Genomic DNA, 27,153 nt, shown 5'->3' on the forward strand with positions numbered 1-27,153 from the left:
ATCCCTTCATGGTGTTAATGTCTGGCAAACAACCTCATATTCAGAAATATCCATACTTCTCTTCATTCTCTCCCTCTCCATTGGCTCCTTCTCATTTGCTTATAAAACATGCTCAGATCTCTCCAATCCTTAAAAAAAAAAATCCCCCAGCCCTCTTATTCTAGCAAGTTACCAGTCACTCCTCTGCTGCTTTGTTACCAAAATTTAGGAAGATTAATTAGTGGGCACTTGCTGTCTACACTTCCTTACCATTCACTCATTCTTCAATCCATTGGCAATCTGGCTTCTCCATGTGTTACTCAACTGAAACTCCTCCCTCAGAAGTCATGAATAACCCGTCATTGCCAGGTATGGTGGTCTTTTCTCATTCCTCATTTTCCTTTGCATCTCTGTGTATCACTCATACCACCGACTACCCGTCTGCCTCGTGTTACTCTCCTTGGCTTTGCTAACACTGCACATCCTGGTTTTCTTCCTCCTCTCTTCATTTCATCTCCTTCCCTGGTTCCTCAAACGGAAGAACCCTTCCAGGAACTGTGGTCAGCTGCGTTCTCTTCTCTGACACTCTCTCTTTGGGCCTCTCTGCAGCACTTGACACCATTGACTGCTAACTCCTGGCTATCACTCTCTTTCCTCCCTTGACTTCTGAGATATGGAACTTTCCTGCCTCTACCTCTTTTCTGAGGGTTTCTCATCGTTTTCCTGAGGGCTTCAGGTAAGGTGTTGCTCAAACACTCTTTGCTTAGCTCACTGTCTTCTAAATGCCATGTGAGGTTTCTTTCCAATCCTCTGCTACCACAAGGGCTTTTAATCAGCCCACCAACAAGCATTTATTAAGTGCCTACTAGGTGCTGGGTGCAGCCCTTTGACTGAGTCCAAACTTCACAGAACAAGTCCCCTTAATAAAAGGATTTGTTCTGTACAACTTGAACTCAGTCAAAAAGCCAAACCTGAGGACCTAGAAGGCCACACGTGGCCTTGAGACTGCAGGTTCCCCAGACATTGGAGATAGAAAGACACAAATGAAACCTTTAAGAGATTAATAACTAATAATAATGAATCATTAAGGTGGCAGTCCATAGGGCCAAGGCTTGCTACCATAATGACAAACAAAGGTTGGACAAGAGAAATGAACTGGGATGGTTGCAGAGAGTTCAGGGGTTCAGAGGTAAGTATAAAGACAAAAAACCAGGTTTAGTGTGAATGAAAGAATGAGGTGTAAATAGAGGAAACCAGCATGGTTGGAAAGGAGAATTTTGAAGTTCGGAATCTTAAAGGTGATATGTTGAGGTCTAAAGGGAGACCTTTTTAAAATAGTATTTCTCATGATAGCTCTAACACTGTCATTTCATGCTAAAAATCCTTCCATGGTTCCCTAGTGTTTATTGAACCAATTCCAAACTCCTTATCTTGGCATTCAGTGCTCTTTAAAATCTAGTTCTGTTTTTTCTCTTTCATATTACTGCCTTTCATACTCCCCCCAAACTAGAATAAAAGGCATTTTCTCAAACTCATTCTCCCTTTTCCTATACCAGGAACTCACTTCCTCCCCCCGCCTCCAGCTGTTGAAATCCTATGTATCTTTTAAGACTCAGTCCCAATACTCCTACTCTCCCCAACTCCCTGTCCTTCCAGACTCCCCAGCTCCAAGAATTTTTCCTTTCCTTTATTTTTTTGCACTTTGTGCCTGTCCTGTGCAAATGTGCTCTATTGTCCTTTTTAATTCTTTGTGTACACATCTCCCCTAAACTCCTTAAGGGCTAGGACCATGTCTTATTCATCTTTGGATGCACCAATGCCTAGTGTGGTACTCTGAACTAAAAGGCATTTAATACGTGTATTTTGAATTGAATTGAGGAACGGGTAGTCCAAAGAGTTGGGTGCACACCTAGTTCTTGCGGTACCTGATACTGAGTGTTGGAGTTGAATGAGACTCACAGAGGGTGGCTAGAATGAGCGGGTCCAAGTAGAACTCAGAAGTAGGACCCTGGGCATGGACCAACACTGGGTTTCAGAGTGACCATGATGATCTACACTTGTTGCTTTCCTTAACCTTGCTCCCACACTCTGAGAGCTGCAGGATAGGGAAATGGGAGAAATTAGGGACTGGGTGGGAAGTCAATCAGATCTCACCCTTATTTGAATTCATAACACATTGTACTTCTTTTACTGACTTTGTTATTGTGCATATCCTTCTGCCCTTATAAGATGAAAGCCTCTTAAAAGTAGCAACTATATCTTGTGTGGTTTCCTGTCCACCCAGGACCTCAGACATTTCATTGCACATATTAGTAAATATTGATAAATACAAATAAATAAAAATTAATAAATAAACCTCATTTTATGTATTAGGACTACATGTATTTTTTCATAAAAGGAGTTTAATAGACTGATTTGCATGGATTTTATTAAAGTTTGATAGAATTCTGTAAAACCTGTAAATACGTCCCCACCAGGATTCCTTGGCGTTGATCGCTCCTTTACATTGAGTTCAGTTTCATTTTCTTTTTTTTTATAATTAGTTTATTTATTTTTAATTTTCAACATTTACTTGCATAGGTTTTAAGTTTTCTCACCTTCCCTTCCCCCTCCCTCCCCAAGATGGCCTGCAATCCGATATAGGCTCTACGTATACATTCCTATTAATCAGTTTCATTTTCTTAAATTGGATTAAGATCTTTACTTCATGTACCGTTAATATAGTTATTTTTATGGACCCCTGAGAGGAAAAGCATGATCAGTAAGGCCACTATGCGATTATACAATTCAAGTAATTAATACTTGTAGACTTCACATCGATGTGAAGGTGGGACATGTGTTCTGAGTTGTTTCTAGGAATGGAGATGGATTTGTACATGCTCTTGCCTGGTTCCTCAAGTGTATAGGGAAGGTATTTGCAAGATGGCTGATCAGGGTTAAGGGTGCACTCTCTGGCCAAGACTCACCGACTTCCTAAGCCCAAATAGAAATGAGACCCATGACCAGTGTCCCATTAGCCTGGTGTTGTAGCTAGCAAAGATAAGTGGGAAGCAGAGGGTCTGTAGAAGGGCTTCTTAATAATTTGTGTTCTTCTCTTTCCTTGTCTGCAGATCTGCGCACACTATAATAAAGGAGATGGGCAGCATGGTTCTTGTACCTTTAAAAATGCTTGTGCCAAACTCCACCTTTGTCAGTACTACGTGCAGGGGAACTGCAGGTTTGGCAGCAGCTGCAAGCGGTCCCATGCCTTTGATCCTACGTGTCAGGAGAAGCTGAGAAAGTGGGGTTTAAGCGCCACCATCATTAAAAGGTTGCCTTCCACTTATAGAAATGCTTTTGACATCAAAAATGAAAGCTCAGCAACACCTAAAAAAGGTAGAGAACGCTTCACCATTCTGCAAGCACTCAGGGAATGTCTTACCTGATAGAGGCCAGCTGGGGGGTGCCTTCTCCTTCTATTCTTCCTCCCTTCTTCCCTTCCCCCCCTCCCCCTCCCTTCCTCCCTCCCTTCTTCCTTCCCTCCTTCCCTCCCTCCCTTCCTTCCTTCCTTGCTGTTTCTGTATGTCTCATTCTTTGTGGCAGGTGAAAGATGAAATGATTGAGAAAAGAAAGATTCAATCTCCTGAGCATATTGATTTATTAAGCAACACATGCCAGTTGCCCAACAAACCAGGACCAGACCTCCTCAGCTTAGGCTTGGACCCTGAATCCAGGGGGAGATAGACTTTTATGCATTAAAAACAATTAATCAAATAAGATCAGTTAATTAAAAGGAAACAATACAATATTAAGCAATCGGATTTCTAATTGGAGGAAAGAGTCATGCCTTGCCAAGTTGGGAGGGGGAAATTAGAAAAGAGGTGTCTCCCCTCCACAAATGTCTGTGAGCATTCAAAAGAACGAAACCACGCCTGATTAATCAGTATGGGGCCAGTTTTCAGATAAGATGTATGGGTTGCTTGAGATGTGCAACTGAGTAAATGCCTTGCTACAGTTTTTGGATATGACTGGGTTTCTGGTCAGCTTAACCTGGTCCTTAGTTAATGGTCTGAACGGCAGCCAGAGGGGGTCTGGTTCCCCAACCACACACGGTTAGGGTCAAACAATGCAATAAAGTTTTCTTTCAGTTTTCACAATTGAATAAAATTTTCTCACAAGACAGAATTTGGACCAGACCCGTAACTGAATAGAAACCGAGCTGGCTCCAGAATTGAGTCACAAGATGGAGTCACTGTGGTTTACTCAGTTCCCCTTGGAGTCCTAATCACTTCAGTTCCCTCATGTGTCTGTCACTCTCTTAATGCTGGTCTCTCTCTTCCTCTTCGTCTTTCTGTCTCTCTCCCAACTCCAGATTGAGAAAAAAAAATTAAAAAAAAATAAAATTTTTGTAACAAATATGCATACTCAAGCAAAACAAATTCCCACCTTGACTATGTCCAAAAATATATGTCTCCTTCTGCTTGCAGTAGATATAAACCCTCATCTCTTCAAGCCAGAAACAATTCAAATTTTTCCCATTTCCTGTCCTCCATTTTTCGTGCAGTAGAGTTATACTTTCTGTTGTAACTCGTGGGGTAACGTTTTGCCATTAATGACTTGCTGTTCGTTTTATTGGTCTCTGGGCTTGTTATTGAATGGATTTGTAATATGAAACGAATGTCAGGGATTTCAGCAAATACATTTGTTGCCTTAATTTTGCTTCCTGCCTTTAGATAAGTTTTGGAATATCTTCTTTGCCTGAACTTAATGCCTTCTTCGATTTTTGTTTAATTGCTCTGTGTAAATTCTTCTTAACTGCAAGAAACCTGAGTAAATGTCTGTCTTTGTTCATTAAGTTTTTGGTCTTTTTAGATGGGTGAACAGGTAGATTGACTCAGGTCGCAGCCAAATTAGGATGGCAGTTTTTCTCCATTACCTTCTCATGGAGGGATATATCAAAGGTCTCTTGGAAATCACTAATACTTTCCACTATGACTATGCCAATCTGCATGAATGATGGAGATTCACCAAATTTTCAGATGAGGATAAATTAATGGAGAGGCATTTTAGCGTGGTGGGTCTAGATGGCTAGATTTGGAGTCAGAAGGGACTTTGGTTCAGATCCTACCTCTGACACTAGCTGTGTGACAATAAACAAATAGGGTATTTTTTCTGAGCTCAGGCAGCCCTCTAAAACTATAATTTATCAATGGGACGTGAGCCAAGTTGACGGAGGGAGCTCCCATATCAACAACACAACAGGTCCCTGAAATACTGAATAAATTACTTGAGGTTGCTAATGAAGGCCTCAAGCATATTTTTCAAGAAAAACTCCATGGCAGATGCAATTCTGGGTTGGAAAAATAACTTGTGAACCACTGTTTCCCTCAGGGGTTTCAGAAAAATATGACCCAAAGATTTAATAATTTTCTCCACTAAACTTAGATTTTCATATTAGGCCCTTTTCTTGGCAATTGGTATTAGCATGAGAGAACAGTTCTAATCTCCAATTAAATATTACACATTGTGTGGTGAATAGAGAGCTGTCCTTGGAGTCAGGAAGATCTGGGGTCAAATCCTACCTTTGACATATTCTAGCTGAATGACTCTGGGAAAGTCACTTAACTTTTTGGTGCCTCAGGCAGCTCTCTAAGACAAGTTATAGTGGAGTGGAGGTTCAGATGAGGCAGCTAGGAGGTGGAGTGGATAGAGCACCAGCCCTAGAGTCAGGAAGACTCATTTTCTTGAGTTCACATCTGGCCTCAGACGCTTTATTAACTGTGTGACCCTCCTGTTTGCCTCAGTTTCCTCATCTGTAAAATGAGCTGGAAAAGGAAATGACAGAACCTTCCAGTGTCTCTGCCAAGAATCAGCAAAAAGAATTGGAGGATCAAATGAGCTAATTAATGTAGGCAAATTTCTTTGCTAAAAGCTATTTACGTATGAACTGCTGTTATCACACTGATAAAATCACAGGCCCATACAAAAATAAATAAAAAAAACCCAGTAACTCGGTGCCTTCTACTAGCAAGTCAGCTGAGAAGGACCTCAAGAGATGATCTGGTCCATTCCTGCCTTTATGTAAACATGTGTCTACAAGTGTAGCTGAGGGGAGATGGAGAACTTGGGGTCTGAAGACATTTTGTGACTTTTCAGGGATGCTTTTTTATGTACTCATCTGAACACATCACAAACTGGGGTTTAAGGTTCAGTTAACTCGAACATAGAATTATATCATCTCTAGCCTGATGGAGTAACTTTCCACTCCTTCATACCTTGAAATACTTTGACTCCAAATGAAGGCTTGATGGAAACCAATTCCTGTTTTTCATGTGTTTCTTCTTTGCAGAAAGAAGATATAGCAGTGACTCTGTACCCACTGCTCCTAAAAGTGATGAAGAGAACAGTCAGATCTGTTTGTACCACATTCGAAAGGCTTGTAGCTTTAAAGGTAAGCTAGTGGGGAATAGCTTCTTCCTAAGGATGCTTTGCCGTCAGCCCAGACACATTCACCTGCCCTGTTACCTCCCCTGTTAGCACAGTCAGAATGCTGGCCCGCTGCCCCACGAGTCAGCTGCCTGGTTTACTCAATTATCTGTTCCCAGAGTTCTCCCTTGTGAGACTCTCAGCAGCTCTCAAGTCAGCTTTTGTAGTGAGTAGAATCCTAGAATGTTAGCACAAGGAGGTCTTTAAACAGAGGAGGGGCTTTAAATGTGATCTTTTCCAATGCCCTCATTCTTGACAGAGAGAGAAAACAGAAAGTGTCCAGCCAGGGTCACAGGAAGTTGTGGTGCCAGTATTAGAACCTAGGCCTCCTGAAGTGGGTCCAGGGCAGGGCACTTTCTACTAACCCTGAGGCCTCTCCGACCAGTCCTTCTCTTGGGGCCCTGAGCTCAGGGCTGGCAGCTGTCTTAGTAGTATTTTAGACACACTGTATGTTAAGTAGGCCTTAGTAGGTTGGCCCAGGATTGTCACTACCGTTTTTTAACATGGCTTCTATGGAGAAAAGTATTCCAGGCTTCAAATACCTGACTTAGGAAGAAACTTTCGGGAGGAGATCCTGTGAGAAGATCCGTACTACCGTGGGCAGTGTTCCACGGAAGGAGGAGCAGGATGAGAATGTTGGGTTATTTGACACCCCATTCCCCTCCCCCCTCCCCGCCTCCCCCATGTCTGCTCCGGCTCAAGATGTCTGATTCTCCTTCCTCCAGGCCTTCATCAGCCATGAGTCATCAGCCAGATCCCTTTCAGGCAGTTGTTTACAAGGCAAGGAGTCACTTCATTACAATATAAAGACTGAGTTCAGACCCCCTGCAGGCTGGCCCATTTATAAGTGCACAGGCTGGTTCAGAGTTCACACCCATCTGGCTAATAGACTTCCTCTGTCCTCGATCTCTTTGCCCCTGGTGTCTAAGATCTGAAAATAAGGCATGTAATATATGATTAAGTGGCACTCGGAACAATACTGTTTCAGAGAAGGGGGAAGGGAGTGTAGGTTGGTGTCCTGTTCAAGAGGAAGAAAGATGACGGCTATGTTCCCGGTTTTAACAGAACGTGTGCTTTGAGATGGTTCTTCTGGATTCGTGATATCTCTGCCACACGGGCCTGATGTGCACCTTCTTTTTCCCCGTGGCCTGTGTAAATGAAGCCAAGCACCTGCCTGGGCACTGAGCTCATGACCTGGGCATTGTTTGCACGGTGGTCTGAGCAGCTGAGGCGTGGGGTTTCTCAGCACACTCCTCTAAGCTTCGGTACTGCAGTTTGAGCTTTAGTTGGTTGTTGTTTGGTCTCATAGCTGTGACCCTGTGGCCCATAGCACACCAGTACCGTTCACGGGATTTTTCTCGGCAAAGACACCGAAGTGGTTTTTAGCCTTAGAAGGTACTCCCTGAGTCAGGTTGCACCTGTACTATGGTTTTCGTTGCTTATTTAGTCTGTATTGTATGGAATTACCATTTTGATTTCATTTCTGTTTTTGTTTTAGATAAGTGTTTTAAGGTCCATTTTCATTTGCCGTATAGATGGCAGTTCCTTGATGGGAACACATGGAAGGATCTGGAAGAAATGGAGGAGATTGAAAAGGCATACTGTGACCCCAATAAAAGCCAGTAGGAAACGTTATCTATTTCTGCTCTTTGCCCAGGCTGTTTGGGGGGGGGATTTGAGAAGTTATTAAATTCTTTACTATTTAATTTTGCCCACCGTATTAGAAATTGAGCATGCCATGAGGATGTGAAAGCATGGTAACTACCAGTCTCTGGTAGTGTGCTTTTTGCCCAGTCTGTCTCCTGCGCTTCCCTTCCCATCCCTTTAGTAAGAAGGGGGGGTGGGGTGGAGGGAGAAGCAAATAATTATGTAAATGTTTACTGAATAGGAAGACCATTAAATAATTAGTTGGTGTGGGGAGCATCTGAGGTTGACTGAGTTGTTAGCTCAATCCTGTTTCGTGCCTCTGGATTTGAAGAGAGGATTTGGGTTCCAGTCCAAGCTCTGTCACTCACTAGTCCTGCAGAGTGCTTCACCTAAGTGCTTGCTTAATCTCCCTAGGACTTTGTTGGGTCATTTAGAAAATGAGGAAGTTGGACAGATGAGCCCTGAGGTCTCTGGGCCTTAGACCATAACCTATGATCCAGTGGGGAGGGTGTACAAAGTAGGAAGCTCCCTGGCTCTTCTCGTGAGGTTTGGTTCAAAACTCAGTTAAAAGTGGATATTTAGACAGACCTATATCCCAGTGTAGGGACAAAGGCACATTCTGGAGCCAAGGGATTTCTGCAGTATTATTATCGTCATGCCCCTCTGTTAGTGTAGACATACTAGAATTGTAATTAGACCCATGGAATTAATTGCATGGGCAGCTTGGTGGCAAAGGGGATAGGGGCTAGCCCTGGAGTCAGGAAGATCTGAGTTCAGATTTGGCCTGAGACGCTTACGAGCTGTGTGGCCTGGGCAAGTCACTTAACCCTGTTTGCCTTCGTTTACTCATCTGTAAAAATGAGCTGGAGAAGGAAATGGCAAACCCCTCCGGTATCTTTGCCAAGAAATCACCAAACAGTGCCTGAAGAGCTGGACATGATTGAAAACAACTGGATGACAACCAGTTAACTGTTGAACGCTTTATCCTTCTATTTGTGTCGCACTTCCTAGAAGGTTTCATTTACCCACTGCTGACCAGGGATGTGTGTGGGAGTGGGTGATGGACGCCTTGCTTTAGTGACAAGTAAAATGACCACATACCTAAAAACAGTATCTTTTTGAAAGAATATAAAGTAACACAAATGCTTAACCACCGTTGCCAAGAGAGCCAGCCACCTTAGGGTAGTAGATAAAGAGCTGGCCCCAGAGTCCGCAAGGCTTGGGTTCAAGGTCTGTCTGTGTGACCCTTTTAGTGTTTCAAGCAGTCTCAGCTAAAGAGCCAAGGTGCCAATCCATGTGGGTAGAAGGAGTCCTGAACTGGGAGTTCTCTTCACACCACCGAAATCACAGATCTGCTTTAAAAGAAAAATGGCCAAGTAAAGGTTTCCAAGGAGGTCTGATGCATAATAATAATAGCTGGTAATTTGTTCACTGGTTTCAGTCCCGTCCAACTCTTTGTGACCCCATTTGGGGTTTTCTTGGCAAAGATACTGGAGTGGTTTGCCATTTCCTTCTCCAGCTCATTTTACAGATGAGGAAACTGAGGCATACAGGGTTAAGTGACTTGCCCAGGGTCTCCCAGCTGGTAAGTGTCTATGGCTGGATTTGAACTGAGGAAAATGACTCTTCTTGACTTCAGCCCCAGCACTCTATGCACTGTGGCGCCACCTAGCTGTGGAATTTTACCCACTTTCTCTCTTGCACAGGTTCCTTACTAGGGTTCCATGGAGCCCTGGGATTGCCTCCCTAAACTTTAATTACATGACTTGTGCCCATAACAAAGTTCGACGTCTCTCCACGGCCTCCTCTGTGGTCAAGCCTCCACACTTCATCCTCACAACCGAGTGGCTTTGGTATTGGAAAAATGATGGTAATTTTTGGCAGGAGTATGGCCTAAAGGTAAGGGGGGGGGCTCACTTGGGCAGCATGTAGATGAAAATCACCTGTGCCACTCATCATACCTTAGTACCACCTGTCTGGCCTGCATTCATTCACCTGTCTTAGATTTAGTTTCTCCGTCAGTGAAATGATGGGCTTGGATTAGCTGGCCTCTCTTCTAGCTCAAGCCTATGACTCTCTAAGTGATGTGGGACAAGAGTATATAGTCCTTTTGGTGAGCTGAGAATGATGAAAACATCCAAAAAGTGGAGGTCTTGTGCTGTTTTGATGAGAAAGCTTGTTTCTTTCAAGCAGTATTTGATCCAGTAAAATTCCAACATAACTGAGGAATTTGGAGCTCAGTCTAGTGAGACTTAATCTTTATATGTATAAAGATCCAAATCCACTTGAACAAATGGAAGTTATAGTGCAATGAGTATCTTTTCTGTTCTTTGTGTTAAATGAGGTGGAAAGAAGTCTTTGCTTCCATTCCAACAAACAGCTCTTGGTTTGGTTGTGGGCAGATCAGACGAGACAGTGTGTAGCCACCCATTTATCTGATGAGGGCACTGAGACTCAGGAGAGGCTGCGTGACTTGCCCTTGGTCACCTAGCTAGGTAAGGTTTCAACTCCAGTCTTTCTGACTTCAAGTCCACCACTCTGTCCACCGTGCTTCAGTACTTCTCCTTATCCCAAAGGAGGGGTCTTATAGACAAGTAAAAGATGGGTGGTAGTTCAAGAGAGTTGATCATTGGAATCGCAATCATAATGAGCTCTCTAGGGAAGTTGAGAAGGAAGTTCAGAGAGGTAAGGAGAAGTGAAATCAGTCAGTAAACTTAGCCAGACAGCTGCATTGGTTATGCCAGTCCTTCAGTCTTCAGTGACATTGGCAGAGCAACAACATTGAACAAATGTTCGGTGACTGCCCATTGTCTGCAAAGGCATCGTCAATGCTCTAAAAGAATTTGAGTGTTGCCCATTTTAATAAAAAAGTCTGTCCTTATTTTCTTGCCCTCTTCTTCCCTTGTTTAGAAATCATATTTTGTAACCCACAAGATGTATAGTTCTTATATCTGTTTTCCAAAGGAATTTAGCAACTGGTCCAGTCAGATTTTCCTCAGTGGATTTCTAACACACATCCTTCCACTTCCCCACACCAACCCACCCTGTGTCAGCTCCTCCACCTTTCTGGTCACACCTCTCTCCCTTCTAGCTCTATTCATTTTCCTAGGTGAGACTCTCCAATCCCACCCCACCCTATCCAAACCCTGTTGTTGAACTGGCAGGGCCTCCCCTCAGCCCTGACTGCCAGCTCAGGAGCCATTGGATTCATCATTTTTAAACCATAAAGCAGGGGTGGGGAACCTGCAGCCTCGAGGCCACACGTGGCCCTCTAGGTCCTTGCAGTTGAGGATGTAAAGGGCCATGTGTAGCCTTGAGGCTTCAGGTTCCCCACCCCCAGCCTAAAGTCTTGTGTTTGCATAATCTACAGGTGGCCACCACCTTTACTGGAGGGTTGTCTTGCCCTACATAAGAAATGGTCTTTTGGGGATTCTGACTTGACAGGGTGCTGAACGCCATGCAGCTGCTGTTAGCAGCAGTGACATAGAGAAGGCCTACTTGAATCAGGAGTCACCTGTCCTGCGGTTCTCAGTCGGAAAGCACGCATATGAGTTGAATTTCAAAGGTATTTCCCCAGGATGCTCATTCGACAATGGGTGTTAGTATGGTGATAGAACCAGCCATGTGGGTAATGCTTGGGATTGAATGACAGGGTCCTGAAAGTGCTTTTCACAAGAGACGTACAAGACTAGCCATGTTTATTGAAGGCTGAGCAGACAGGATCAGGTGGAAGTCAGTGGACCTCCAGTCTATCCCGAAATCTAGCCCCAAAGTGGTAGTCCCAGTCAGCTTGCCCAACCTGAGTCTGAATGCCTGCACTCTGAGGTATGCTGCTGGCCCTGTGGATGTCCAGTGTACATACAGCACACTGTCTCATCACTGCAGTGGCTTCCATCTCCCATACAGCAGAGGTTTTTCTACAGCAAAGGAGAGCTGGAGGGAACAATATTGTGACCTCGTGACTTCTCTCCTGCTGTAGTTTTATCAAAGGCACCTCAGGGACAGGTTGGGGCCTAGGAAAGCCTTACAGCAGGAGGGATCTTTGGAGTCTCTAGGGGTAAGGATGAGTGATTGATAAGTACCCGCCATGCTACAAGTACTAATCTTCTGCAGCTCTCTGTAATTTTATTTTTTAAAAAACGGTCCCCAATTCATACTAACCTTTCCCTCACTTAATTCAGGTAAGTCAGTTTTTACCATGTAGTTAAGCTGGTTTTGTTGTCTTTTAGCCATGACTCAGAAAAGCTTACACTTTGGCACTGTCAGAAACGTTTGTCGGAGACCGAAATATGTCTCTCTTGAGGATGTGAAGATGAAGCAGACTTGGTAAGCTGCACTTGAATGATTTGTCCCTTGGTGCAGATCTGCTATGGCTCATATCCAAACTTTGGTTGAGACTGAGATTAACCAGAAATGTCTGGCTAACATCAAATCTTACTGTCTTTATTTAGCTCCAACAAAATATGCAGCACGCATCAGTATAATCAAACATAAATAATGTATCACACATACATATTTTACTGTTTTTCAAGTGTGTGTAGATATTATGGTTAAAGATAAAAATTGACTTAAAAGCATAACTGAATTCATAGTAGCTATTTTTGTGATTTTATTTTCTTAGTGAATGGTTAGTACTGTTCAAAATGGGGATCCAACTATTTTTTTTACTTTATAAATTAGTTCTCATAAAAGAGGTTGGGAACCATTTTTTTGGCCAAATGATCTGAATAGGCTAAGGCAACCCAGCTCTCATACCCCAACCCCAGCAAAAAAATTAAAAATAGCACCAGAAAGAATAATATTCAAGAAATCCAGTGAGCAACTCTAGTAAATGGCTTCTTCTACCCTAGAACTGCACGAAAGCTTTGGGCTCTTCAGGGCTCAACTCTGAGTCACGAGGTCCTAAGCCCATATGGCTGTGGTAATGCTGCTTAATTTCACTATGTCATCTCTCAGTTATCCACTTGGCGATTATCTGGGGGCAAATTTTAAATCCTCGTCTGATTTCTTGACTGAGGTCTCTCACATGGTTTCGGATACAACACATTCTTCTGTTGGTGTGTTCCTAGGGAATACCAAGTAGTTATCATGTCAACTTAAATCAGACATAATTAGAAAAGTAGATTTGTTGGAAAAGAAAAAAAAAGGCATCTTAAAGCCAAGTAAGAGTGTAGGAATTGTAGGATTGTAAGAATATTTACTGTTTTGTATCTTTTGTATCACTAATATTAGTGGAAATAATTAGGTGTTAGTCTAATTACTATTGCTAGTTACTAATTTCTATTGTTTTCAATCTTCCTAGCTTACTTAAGATGAGACAGGATGAGGAACTAACCATTGGGACAAGGACGGATAGAAGTGATAGGGGTCCAGAGGCATTTTGAGTGAATAGTAAAATAGTATTGGTGTTTCCTGAAATATTTGCCTGAGATAGTGAAAATGTAAAAATGTTCTTTGTTTTCTATCATGTTCAGTGGTGACAAATCAGGGGCCCCAAAGGATGTTCCGTCTCATTGGGATATGTCTGCATTGCCTGACCTGGGATTTAAGGTATGGAACTTCAGCCGCTGATAATCTTAGAATGTAGGAGCCTGAAAGGACCTTAAAGATTACCTCATCCGACCCTTCATTTTTCACATGAGAAAGCTTGGGCCCAAAGTGTTGTCTGGTGGTTTCAATCATGTCTGACTCTTTGTGGACCCATTTGGGGTTTTCTTAGCAAAGATATTGGAGCGGTTTGCCATTTCCCTCATCGTTACAGATAAGGAACTGAGGCAGACAGGGTTAAGTGACTTGCCCGTGGTTGCACAGCAGGTAAGTGTCTGAGGCTGGATTGGAACTGGTAAGATGAGTCTTCCTGATTCTAAGCCCAGTGTTCTATCCACTGCGCTACCTAGCCATCCAGGTCCAGAGTAGAGGTAACTTAACCAGGGCCACAGAGCTATTCAGGGGAAAGCTGGGCCTTGAATCCAGATCTCCTCACTTGACTGTCCAGTTGCTACATCATGCTGAGCAGGGCGAAAGCCATTCTTTACAAATGTATCAGTAGTTTGGTGTAGTGAAAAGAGCATTGGACTCAGATCTGAGACACTTGGGGTCATATCCAGTCTCTAATACTTAATCGTTGTGTGATCAGGGTGTTTCAACAATCCAGCTAGCAGCTGCTGTGGGGGTGAAAAACCAACACAAGCCCAACAAGAAGAACGCTGCCAGCACAGGTTCTTTTGATCTGCTTTACTAAGGAAAGCAACATTAAGGGGTTGACAAGTTTACTTTAATCCAGCATATAGACGTCATTCACTTAGTTCAGGGGAAGAAGCCAGCACCCTGAACTTCAGGGCAAATACAAATTACAAACCTCGACAGACAGGCCAAATATAGATTCATAGTTACCAACAGCCCGGGAGCTCATAACGAGGGCTGGTCCAGAGTCACACATGCCACCATGGCTGTGGGTAAGAGCTCCAAAGAAGAGAAAGCCAACCCCTGGTTTTATATCTTTTTCAGGGTCAAGGGTGAGTCACACATGCGATTCACCCACATGACCTGAAATCATCACAAAGAAGTGACTTAAACCCACCTGGTCTAAAAGCCTCTGATGTCCCAAACATGTCACTCAAACTCAGGTGTAAACTAGGCCCTCCCCTGAGGTAAGGAGGCACCAAGGACATCCAAATCTAATCAAGGAAACAAAGGCCAAACTCTTCAAGGGCACTTAATTGAACTGAGTGCTAAGAGCCTATTTTGATTGCCAACACACATGGACAAAGTACATAGACTCTCCAAGCTTCCCTTTCTTCAGTTTTCAGGGTAATACTTACCTCATAGAATTGCTCTGAGGATCAAATGAAAATGCATGTAAAGAAAAGGGCTATGTAAATGTCAGTTAGTATTGTAGGATTTCCTTAGGCATCGTCTGGTCATTTGGTCTTAGTCCCATCCTCTAATTTACAGCCAAGAAAACTCAGGGCCATGTAGAGGTCAGGTGACTTGTTCAAGGTAGCAGGATGCAGAGCTGCGATTGAAACCCAGGCCTTCTGCTGCTAAAACCAGTGAGATTAAAGTGAGCAAATCTTGGATACATCATTGAAGAACCCAGCAGTGAACTAGGCGATGGTTGTGCCCACTGCTGGAAGGGGGGAAGTGTTCAGGGTCAACTTTAGAGGTGGATAGACCCAGAGGGGAAATGGGGAAAACCATTTAAGAAAGGGAAGACCATTAACTGTGAAAATCCCCTGGAAAGCAGAACGTAAAGGTCGAGGGGACTATGTTTTATCCAAGAAACAAGGCATGTTTTTAGGAGACCAGGTAAGTTATCAGGAGAAACCAGAACTTGAAATAGAGGAGCTGAGGGATGTGTGGGTGTATGTGGGTGCACACGGCCTTCAACAAGAATCTAATTAACCAGATTCCTTTTCCCTTTTCTCCTTCCTGTTTGTTTTTGTTCTCTTCTTGATGAATCAGTCAGTTCTTCCCCATGTTTGTTCTTTTTCATCTGCTCTATGGAACCTCCATATCCTTAATGTGCTTTATGTGTGTGTGTGTGTGTGTGTGTGTGTGTGTGTGTGTGTGTGTGTGTGTGTGTGTGTGTGTGTGTGTGTATGTGTGTGTGTATGTGTATGTGTGTGTGTGTATATATATATATATATTTTTTTTTTTCTTTTTTTATTGTTGTTTCTTGTAGCTAATCCCACTTTCCCCCTCTTCTGGAGAGTATCTGAAGGTCCAAGAACAGTTTTGTCGGACAATGCGTAACTACGCCATTCGTAAGATCGAGAGAATCCAGAACCCAGCACTCTGGGAAGTGTATCAGTGGTATGTTTGGGAGAATCATCCGAGAAATAACAAAAAGCAGAGCCCGGTGCTAGCTAGGACACAAACTAAGGTCTATCAGCTCCTGAGTTAGGGTTCTGTCTTCCTCACAGCGAGGGCTTCTCCCTGTTACTCTTCTAAACAAACTGGTGAAGTATTCTGAAGGAGACCAAAGTGAGAGAGGACTGATTAAGCTGATCCATGCAACCCATTGTCACTTGTAGAAAAGTAAAGTATCCACTCTACTAAGAGTGTCAAGAGCATGCTTTTTCCATTTAGGATGGTATTTTAATTTATGATTTATCACCAGTCACTCACATCTTTATAGATGTAGTAGTTTTTGTGCGTAGGATATGGTATAAAATATATGGAGAAACACCACTATAGGGCCAGGATCATGCTTACCTCCCCGTGCCAAGTGGTTACGATGACGGTTTCTGACATATATCCATATGCAATGGATTTATAGTTTACAGGCATAAATTCTATAATTAATCACAAGGAATAAGGTAGAAATATACTTAGCTACCTACAATCAGAGGTGAATGGCTTTTTGCTTGCCCTATTCCTTATTGGCGAAAGAGTAAATTTTGCTAAAACCTACACATTTCCTGTATTTGTTGATTATATGACCCTATCTTATTGGGCCAACCTCAGCAGAAGGAGCCCTTGCGCGAAGGCCTACCACTTGTAGACATTTATGGAACGTCTGCTCTACGCGTAGAACTGGGAAGGAAATAAGCACTTCTGTAGTACCTGCTGTGTGCCAGACGCTGCTACGTGCTTTACAGAGATTATCGCATGTGATCGTTTGCTTGAAGAGAGTTTTGCCGCCTTGAAGTAGTTCAAGACCAGTAATGCTCTGTATTGCATTCTAGAGAGAAAGGTTGGCTTGTTGGCTGCTGGAAACCATGAACAGTCACAAGCTTCCTATCCTTTCCCCTCTTTCCTGGGGGGAAAACACCAGATTTTGACCTGGAGATAGGAGGAAAAACAGACTTCTTTGCCAAGAGATTATCTCTTCTGGGATAATAAAGAAACTTGATCTTGATTGGAGTGGGGGATAGAGCTTCTCTTTTATTTCTTGTGCCCACAGAAAACCAAAGGGGAAGGAAAGGATAATGGCCAAAGAGAGCCCACAGTTGGTGGTTGATGGAAAGCCCCTTCCTCTTGTTATTCATCCATTTTAAACTCTTAGTGAAAGTCACTTACTGTACCTAAGAATCTCTTTGAGGTTCAAAACATATTGGTTATTTGGGGACAAGTGCACTCTCTTGGATTGTTATGAGTAAGTCACTGCGTGCCTATTTTTGGTTGGAACCACCCACGTTGTCTTTTTTTTGCCACAGGCAGAAAGCTCAGATGAAGAAGAGTAACGGAGGGCGGGAAGTAGATGAGAGGTTTCTGTTTCATGGTACTAGGCCCGAGTATGTCGATGCCATCTGCCATCAGAATTTTGACTGGAGGATCTCTGGTCTTCACGGTACTAGCTACGGCAAAGGTAACTAGTTAATATTTAAATTTTTTAAAAAACTAAAACTTTTCTGAAAACTTGTAAATACTTAAACATTATAAGACTATGTGGTTTTGTCGTGGTGGTGTTTGTGCATTAGCACTCTCCTCTGATGCGGGTCACAACTTATCTGCAATTGTAGGAGGTCTTCTAGTCTTATTGGAACTGAAAAAAAATCGTCAGCCTTGGGTCAGCTGGGTAATGCCCTTCTCTGAACCTGATTTGACTGGTCCTTTGGTGACGGACATAGAGTATATCACCTGAAGCCTTCTTAGCTTGGTAGGAGCTGCAAGTCTTGAATTCCATTGGTGTAGTCTTCAGGAACCCATGGTAACCCTGCACACTGAAGCTTCAGAGTAGTGTTTTTGTGAAGGTTCCTAAAACTCAACTCTGCAAAATTAAGAGAGGAGCCTCGAGGCCTTGGCCTAAGGAGTGAAAAGAGTGTGATTCTTTTTTCTCTGTGGACAACGATCTGCTTTCAAGTTTGTGAGAGGTGCTCGGCTAACATTAGCCTTTATTTACTTGGCACATGCCCCAAAGGCCTTCAAAACCCAAACACCCCCTTTCCAGGGCGGAGTAGAGAAGGGGCATTTCTGCTTAAGCCAGTGTTTTGTATCTGTCTGAGGGACACGTTGGACTCTTACCTTTATATCCCTGGTGCCTAGCATAATGTACTGAAGAAAGAAGGTACTTAGGTATTAAATCGAAGAGGCAATCTAACCCGAGATTTAGGGAGGAATTGAGCAAGAAACAAGACACTTTTCCAACTCCTTCTGAGCCGAGTCTTTCTAGGAATCTTTATTTCCTTGGCACTGAATTCTTCATACGTAGCAAGAGTTTATTCACATGGATGTGCAAACCCCAACTATGGTTTAGTCAGGCTGAACATTCTTCTGTCACTTGGGTGACTTTTTGTAAATCAAGGTTCACTGTGGTGGTCGGGCCTATCTGACACAGGGCTTCTGGTCAATTCTGTGAACCCGTATTTTCAATTAACATGTAGTCAATTAAATCTAGGATTTATAATCTCTGTGTATTGAGATACGACTTATCGAAGGGAGCTTGCAAGCACTGTTCGGTGTGGCACAAAATTGTGCAACAAATAGCTTGCTCTTGCAACTTGAAAATGTTTTTCTTCCATGTGGGCTGGACAGAAGTTTTTATATTAACCTTTGCTGTCATTTCCAGCCCCATTAGAACAGGGCTCAGTCATCTCTTTAGCTAGGGCTATTAGAGGAGCTTACTGCTGATGGCAGGCCTTAGGTGTAATCAGAGGAAGAAGAAGAAAGAGAAGCAAAAGAAGTGGTAGGAGAAAGAGAGGTGCAGTTGGAGGGCAGAGGGGAGAACAAATGGACCATCTCTCATTGCCTCAGCTGCCCCTTGGTGTCTGCGCCAGTGTAGCCTGCTGATGCTTGAGGTAGAAGTCCTGTAACCATCTCGATATCTGGATTTGTCTAACACTCAACCCCCTTGTCTCGACCGATGTGTTTCTTTTACAGGGAGCTACTTCGCCCGAGATGCTGCTTATTCTCACCATTACAGTCAATCTTCCCTGAAATGCCAGCCCATGTTCTTGGCCCGTGTTTTAGTTGGAGAGTTTACCAGGGGCAGTTCCTCCTATCTTCGGCCTCCTCCCAAAGAAGGTCAAAGCAGTGTCTTCTACAACAGCTGTGTGAACAGTATGAGTGATCCTTCCATCTTTGTGGTCTTTGAGAAGCACCAGATTTACCCAGAATATCTCATTTGGTACTGAGCCTCTCCACGGAAAGTTTGGAATTCCTGACTCTACTTTCTCTAAAACAGCTAGTACTGAAATGAAGATTTGGGGGCGTGGACATTTCTCTGCTTCTTTTGGTGTCTTCTTTCTTAAAGTCAAGGAAGAACCATGCATTGTTTTTGAAAACCATTTTTAAAAAGTTTTAATGTCTTACTTTGCACTAATTTCCTCATACAGGTGTATCACTGACTTTTGGCTAAAGGAGAATTTTCTCTCATAGCTCTCCCATAGGTTGTTTACTTCTCCTTCCTGTACCATAACGTCAACAGCAGAGCAACTGATGAATATACGGTGATCGCCGAGCCTATTTTTTCCTTTCTAACCATGTCAGACTTTCATTTGTCTTCGTTAAGAATTCTGTTGTCTGGGTGCTTTACTGGTAAGACCAAAATTGTACTGATTCTTTCAAAAAGTCTTTTATTGAGATCTCATGTTCTTATATTCCCTTCACTTCTGAATCCATCCCTTCCCTGCCTTATGAGCTATGCCTTGTGACGTTAACTAAAAAAGAGCAGCTCAACAATGTTCAATGGTTTATCAGCTTAGATTGGCAGTATATGCACTGCTCCTCACCTGTAGTCTCCCACCTCTTCGAAGAAGGCAGTGCTTTCCTTACAGGCTAGTTGTAGTTTGGGAATATGCTAATGACCCAACGTTTAGCCCTTTAACATCTGCTATTTGCATTAGCCTACTCCTCACCACATCGTGGCTGGTAGCAGCTGGAAATGTATCTGCCAAACCCGGCTCCTGCATAGGGAAAGGCAAAAATGCTTTTGTGTTTTACTAGGTGGATTTGAGGCAGAAGCTCATAAGTGATTCTTCCCTTACTGGGGTTGTCAGTTAGGAGTTTTTTAAAATCAGCGTCTACTCTGTGGCGTAGACTAACCATTTATGCCCATCGGCTCCCAACTTAGCCACTTTCTCCTTTGGTCAGTAGTATGAAATGTTATTCATGCTGGTTAGGAGCGAGTCATACTGTTGAGTATGAGTTTTATATCTGTGTGAACTTACGCGAATGTATGTCATGAATGAACATGGAAATAAAAGGAAATTTATCTACAAATACATAGTGACTCAAGTTACTGGCTTCTGTTACTCCCACGTTCTCAGCAGGGGTGGATGTTCAGTAATCCAGCAGACTTGTCCTAAGTGCTTTCTTTGTATAGCCATGGAGTTTAGGTATGACAGTGTTATTACCCTCAAAGTTCACCTTTTCGTAGGGAGCTATGACCGATATGTAGGTAACTATGATTCACAGTAATAGGGGACGAGTCCATTAGAGGGTTATAAAACCAAACGTTTGCTACATGAGATCTGGAGGTAGGGAAGGTTACTACCAATCTGGGACTCAGGGAAAGGCTAATATTGAGATGGTGACATTTGATTTGGTCTTTAAAGCCTAGATGGGAATTCATCCAGTAGAGACTGGGAGAGGAGAGGTTCCATTGATAAAGAGAGATCAGCTTGAGTAAAGTCATAGCAGGAGAGAGGGTCATGTTTGGGAGATAGAAAGAAGTCTATTTCAGCTGAATCATAGGGTGCATAAGTAGAGGGGCTGGACCTCTGATTTCATTGCTGTGAGGAACTCCCAGATGAGGAAATTCTCTCCACCAATGTAGCTGACACCTTCTCTGTAAGTTATATAATCTTAGAGACTTAGTTGCCTAGAGCAGTGGTGTCAAACTCAAATAGAAACAAGGATGTGAGGGACAGGGAGGTGCATATTGACCCAGGAAACCACTTACTAATGTTATCTATGTTCTATTGTATTTTGATTTATTTCGTTAAATATTTTCTAATTACATTTTAATCTGATTCTGGCCATACTGGGAGTATAGTTGGCAGGGGCAGAGTATTTAATACTGCTGGTTTAGAGTGCTAAGAGGTTAAGTGATTTTCCCAGAAACACACAGCTGGTCACTGTTAGAGGGAGGATGTGAACCTAGGTCTTCCTGGGCTCCGAGTCCTGCCATACTGTTTTTCCTCTCTGGGTGTATGGGGGAGGGACTAACATGAGAAAGATTGGAGTGGTAGGATAGTGTCAACACCATTGTTCCACATAGTGACTTAATTTTAAATGTAATGTTTTATTGTATTTCCAATTACATTTTAATCTTGTTCTGGCTGCACTGGTCAGTATTGAGGGCCACAGGCCCTGTGGTTGACACCTCTGGTGTAAGGGGTGCTGCAGCTAGGCAAAGGATTTTGAATTTTGCTTGCTAGATGTGCTCACTGAAGATTTTTGAGCTGAAGCATGATGTTATCATATTTATATATTTTTAAAAAAAATTTGCATCCAGTTCCAAATTCCTTCCTTCCCTCCACCCCTCCCCTACCCATTGAGAAGGCAAGAAATGTGATACCATTATATATATGAAGTCACGCAAAATGTATTTCCGTGTTAGCCAAGCACAGTTATACATTAAAGAAAGAGGACTCGCTTGCCATCGTCAGAAGGCTTGTGTGGTTCAAAGTGGCAGAGATTGTTGGCTTCTTTGTTCTGGTGACAGCAGGGGCCTCTTGAAGTCCCAGTGACTCAGGGAATATGGCAGGGCCCTCCCTGACGTTTCAAATAGAGCAGAGTCTGGCCTACGTTTTGCACCTGCTTGGTTATTATGATTGAGGAGTGGAAATCCCATTCCCACCCTCTCAGTTACCTCTGAGCTGGAAAGCATAAAATCGTTACATTTATGCTGGGGTGTCGGCAGCAGATAATTAGCTTAAATTGACTATTTTGAATCACCCACCAAGTAAATTTCTAACTCTGATGCTTTGTCATAAATCCCATAGAAATGTTGAGTCAAGAAAAGTGCAAGACATGTTTGGTGAATAGTCCAGTTTTACTGGAGTTTCATGTTTATGTAGGGAAATGGCGAGAAACAAACCTAGAAAGATAGGTTGGTACCAGAGAGTGGAAGCCCTTAAGTCCGAATTTTGATTATTTTTTGGTAGGTAATTGAGAGGGCAGCTAGCTGGTGTAGTGGATAGAGTGCCAGGCCTGGAGTCAGATGGCCCTGAGTTCAAATAGACAATTACTAGCTGTATGACCCTGGGCAAGTCGCTTAACCCTGCTTGCCTCAGTTTCCTCATTTGTAAAATGAGCTGGAAAGGGAAATGGCAAATCATTCCAGTATCTTTGTCAAGAAAACCCCAAATGGGGTCGTGAAGAGTCAGATAAACTGAATAACGACAATAACAAACCAGTAAAAATAAAATAGAGCATTCAATTCCAAATATGTTAATTTATAAGTTATATGTACTGGTATTTTAATACGTGTACAGATAAACACATGAAAGTAGAAATAGAAAAGATGAGAGAAAGATGAAATATTTTAAAGTATTTTACTTATTAACAGTAAAAAAATCTTCTGCTCTCACTGAAAATATTAACTGTTTTTAGATGGAAGCAGTGTGGTTAAATATGCAGTGTGCTTGGATAAAAATGTTAATTTAACACTGATGCAGTCATTTCACAAGCAAGCATTAAGTGCTTACCATACACTAGATACCAGGTTAATTGCAGTGATATAACAATTCAAAGGTCTGGTTTTAAGTTCATTATATTTTAATAGGTACTTTAATGGCTGTATCTATGAAAATTTATAGGTCCAAACAGAAGTGACTGTACAGTTAAGTTAGGATCCTTATTTTTTCAGTCCAATCTACAAATTATGCAAAGATTTTTTTGCTGAAATCTAGCTAATAAATTCCTATTTTCTGCAAAGGAAGGTGGCCCAGCAGTACCAGATTTCAAACTATGTTGTAAAGTGGAAATCATCAAAACTATTTGTTACTGGGGCATCTAGGTGGTGCAGTGAGTAGAGCACTGGCCCTGGAGTCAGGAGGACCTGAGTTCAAATATGGCCTCAGACACTTGACACACTAACTATGTGACCTTGGGCAAGTCACTTAACCCCAATTACCCTGCCTTCCCCCCTCCAAAAAAACAAAAATAAAAACAACAAAAAAAAAACCTGTCTGTTGCTAGCCAAGAAAAATGGATCAGTGGACTAGTTTAGGTACATAAGACACATTAGTAAATGGCCATAGAAATCTAGTGTTTGATAAACCCAAAGCCTTTAGGATAAGAACTTACTATTTGACAAAAACTGCTGGGAAAACTGGAAAACAATATGGCATAAATTAGGTATAGACCAACATCTTACATCCTATACCAAGATAAGGTCAAAATGGGTACATGATTTAGAGATAAAGGGTAATAACATAGGCAAATTAGAAGAGCAAAGAATAGTTTTTCTGTCAGATCTCTGGAGAAGGGAAGAATTTATGACCAAAGAAGAGATAACATTTTGAAATGCAAACTGGATTATTTTGTTTATGTTAAATTTAAAAGTTTTTGCACAAACAAAACCAATGCAACTAAGATTAGAAGGAAAGTAGAAGGAAAACTGTTTTTACAGCAAGTTTCTCTGACAAAGTCCTGATTTTTCAAATATATAGAGAAATGAGTCAAACTTGTAAGAATACAAGCCATTCCCCAACTGATAAATGGTCAGACTGGCAGTTTTCCTATGAAGAAATTAAAGCTATCTATAGAAATATAAAGAAATGTTCTATATCACTTTTGATTAGAAAAATATAAATTAAAACAACTCTGATGTACCACCTCACACCTATCAGATTGGCTAATATGACAGAAAAGGAAAATGATAAATGCTGGAGAGAATGTGGGGAAAGTGGGACACTATTGCACTGTTGGTGGAGTTGTGAATTGATCCAACCATTCTGGAGAGCAATTTGGAACTATGCCCAAAGGGCAACCAAACTGTGCATACCCTTTGATCCAACAATAGTACTACTAGGTCTGTATCTCAAAGAGGTCATAAAAAAGGGAAAAGGACCTACATGTTCAAAAATATTTATAGCAGCTCTTTTTGTGGTGGCAAAAAATTTGGAAGTTAAGATGCCCATCAATTGGGGAATGGCTGAACAAGTTGTGGTATATGAATGTAATGGAATACTATTCTGCAATAAGAAATGATAAACAAGTAGATTTCAGAAAAACCTAGAAAGACTTACATGAACTGATGCAAAGTGAGATGAACAGAACCAGGAGAACATTGTACACAATATCAGCAACATTGTGTGATGATCAACTATGAATGACTTAGCTCTTCTCAGCAATATAATGATCCAAGACAATTTCAAACAACTCATGATGGAAAATGCTATCCACATCCAGAGGAAGAACTGATAGACTCTGAATGCAGATCAAAGCATACTGTTTTCACTTTATTTTTTCATGTTTTTTTTTCTTTCGGTCTGTTTCTTCTTTCACAATATGACTAATATGGAAATATGTTTTACATGATTGCACATATATAATATATATCCAATTGCTTACCATTTAGGAAGGGGGAGGGAAGGGAGGAAGAAAAATTTGGAACTCAAGAATTTTTTGTAAAAATGAATGTTAAAAATTGTCTTTACACATAATTGGAAAAAATTAAATGCTATAAAAAATTTCTCTTTTCCCTGAAGTCACTTAATTGCTCTTGCAAACTCATCAATAAGGTGCTATACTTGAATATTTTTAACAAAAGAATTAAAATGGGTCCCACTGAAACTCTTCATTTGGGAGATTCTCAGATTAAAAAATTCCACTTCTGAGTTTCTGAAGTATGCTGATGTGAGAATTTGTATGGCTGAACCATGCATCATTTTTGGCAACAAAAACAGGTTTTTAAATGTCTTGCTCGTTGTGATGTCTCCATACCCTCAGTGACTGTCTCAAGACATGGTATATAGACAGGATGATGTTTATTGTTATATTCTTGATAGTTTTGAATTTTTTGGCTAGATTCTTGTGAGATCTAAGTAGATTGTCTTTACTTTGTAATGTGGCAGATAAAGAGCTGGTACTACAAATAGAAGTGTCGGCTCTGCCATTTTTTTGATTGCTTACTACAGTCTTAATTATGTATTATAGTATTTATTACATTGTTAATATTTTAGATTTAATTGTTACATATTTATTTAAACCTTTATTGAAATATTTAATCATGTATTTTTCCCACTCTCTCCCTCCTTCTAGTGAGTTATCCTTTGTAATAAAGAATAAAAAAAGAAAAAAAATACCTAATCAAGATATCTAACACATGCAGTATTCTATACTATTATCATCTACCTCTTCAAAAAAAGGGTGGAGGTGCCTTCTCAGATCTCTTCTTAGGCCTGGTCCATATTGCCATCATGGAGGGACGATGAATGCCACACTGGGGTTGAGCCTGTCTAGAGGCGACGTGGCACAGTGGAAAAGAATTGGATCTGGAGTCAGGGGACTTGGATTCAAGCCCCAGCTTGGCCATTTACCGCCTTTGTAACCTTTGGTAAGTCAGTTTCTTCATCTGTAGAATGAGGTGACTGGACTAGAAAACCACTGAGGCCTCTTTCAGCTCAATAGGTATGACAGATGATCCTGCAATTTTCTGTTCAGATCTTTCATTTCTTCCCTTTCCATTAGAATTATCTAAATCTGAAAGAGGCACTTTGAAGTCTCCGAACCATTCCTGTCTTACTGTCTAGGTCTTCCAGTAACATAATTAACTTTTAATTCAAAATACTGAGAGATTTTGCTTAGAGAACAGTCTGAAAAAGTTACATGCGTGAAACAAATTTCTGTGTATCGGGCTCTATATTCCTTTTACTTTCATTATAAGTCTGAAAGTGATAGGATCATAGATTTCTGCCTCTAAGGTAAACCAACCCTTTCCTGAAGGCCAAACTTGGTCTCAGGGAGGTTAAAAGATTTGCTTAACATCATGGGTAGTACATGTCCAACCTGGGCTATGAACCCAGTTACTCTGATTCCACATCTGGGGCTCTCTTCATTGGACCAAACTGCCCTAGGGGAAAAATGACCCTGAAATATTTTTTTTTATTGCAGCAAACTTTTAAAAATCACAGAGAAGTGAAAAAAATCATTCTCTGATTAAAATAATTACCAACATCAATTTCAGAATAAGAAGACTATACATGAAATTGAAATATTTTATCATTCTGAATATAGGTCATGCTCTTTAAAAGAATTATCTTTGGGTGGAAAAACAGTGATTTATGTTGAAAAACACCACTTCCCTACCACTGCCCTGCAGTAGCACGTGGATAGAGCTCTGGGCCTGGGGTCAAGAACATCTGAGTTCGAATGTGACCTTGGATAGTTGATAGCTGTGTGACCCTGGACAAATCACTTAACCTTTGTTTCCCTCTGTTTCCTCATCTGTAACTTGGGGGTAATGATAGCGTCTACCTCCCAAGGTGGTTACGATGCTCAAATGAGGTAATAATCATAAAGCATTTAACACAGTGCCTGGCACATAGTGAAGTGCTACTTAAATGTTTAGCTGTGTCCGACTCTTTGTGACCCCATTTGGGGTTTTCTTGGCAAAGGTCCTGGACTGGTCCCCATTTCCTTCTCCAGCTCATCTTACAGATGAGAAAACTGAGACAAACAGGGTTAAGTGACTTGCCCAGGGTCACACAGCTAGTAAGTGTCTGAGGCCAGATTTGAACTCAGGTCCGTTTGATTCCAGGGCTGTTATCTATCCACTGTACCACCTGGCTGCCCATATAAATATTGGCAATTATTATTAGACTCCAGAACTTTGAATGGTTGTTCACAAGTGAGAAAGAGGCTAATATAGAAGAGCCACCCTCCCTTGTTCCCTCTACTTTTCCTCTGATCCACCCCCCACTCCCACTTCTTTTTTTTCCCCCACTCCATTCCTGGGGCAGTCTTTTGCCAGAAGGGCTCAGAAACTGGGAAATCCCTGCTCATGGGCATTGAGTCACTTCTGCAGGATATAGATGTAAAGTACAAAGGCTTATCGGGGTGGGGGTGGGGGGGAATGTCTGGGATACGAAAGAAGGAGGGAAGGGTGCTCGGCTTCAGAGTGAATGCCCAGTCTCTAAGTGCTCTGAGTAGAGTGTGCATGGACCT

At 41.9% G+C, this 27,153-nt stretch overlaps 1 protein-coding gene across 1 annotated transcript in view; it reads left to right on the forward strand.

Annotated features, from left to right (window-relative positions):
- PARP12 (poly(ADP-ribose) polymerase family member 12) overlaps positions 1-20,258 on the forward strand; it is a 28,963-nt gene extending 8,705 nt beyond the window's left edge. The window contains exons 3-12 of the mRNA XM_036759770.1: positions 3,090-3,354; positions 6,308-6,409; positions 7,943-8,066; positions 9,798-9,990; positions 11,536-11,656; positions 12,321-12,417; positions 13,566-13,641; positions 15,776-15,906; positions 17,253-17,404; positions 18,916-20,258. Coding sequence (XP_036615665.1) covers positions 3,090-3,354; positions 6,308-6,409; positions 7,943-8,066; positions 9,798-9,990; positions 11,536-11,656; positions 12,321-12,417; positions 13,566-13,641; positions 15,776-15,906; positions 17,253-17,404; positions 18,916-19,169 — 1,515 coding nt within the window. The 3' untranslated portion in view covers positions 19,170-20,258. The remainder of the gene's footprint in view (positions 1-3,089; positions 3,355-6,307; positions 6,410-7,942; positions 8,067-9,797; positions 9,991-11,535; positions 11,657-12,320; positions 12,418-13,565; positions 13,642-15,775; positions 15,907-17,252; positions 17,405-18,915) is intronic.
- Positions 20,259-27,153: the final 6,895 nt, after the last annotated feature.

Source organism: Trichosurus vulpecula, chromosome 5 (genome assembly GCF_011100635.1).
Source record: "Trichosurus vulpecula isolate mTriVul1 chromosome 5, mTriVul1.pri, whole genome shotgun sequence".
Classification (NCBI taxonomy): domain Eukaryota; kingdom Metazoa; phylum Chordata; class Mammalia; order Diprotodontia; family Phalangeridae; genus Trichosurus; species Trichosurus vulpecula.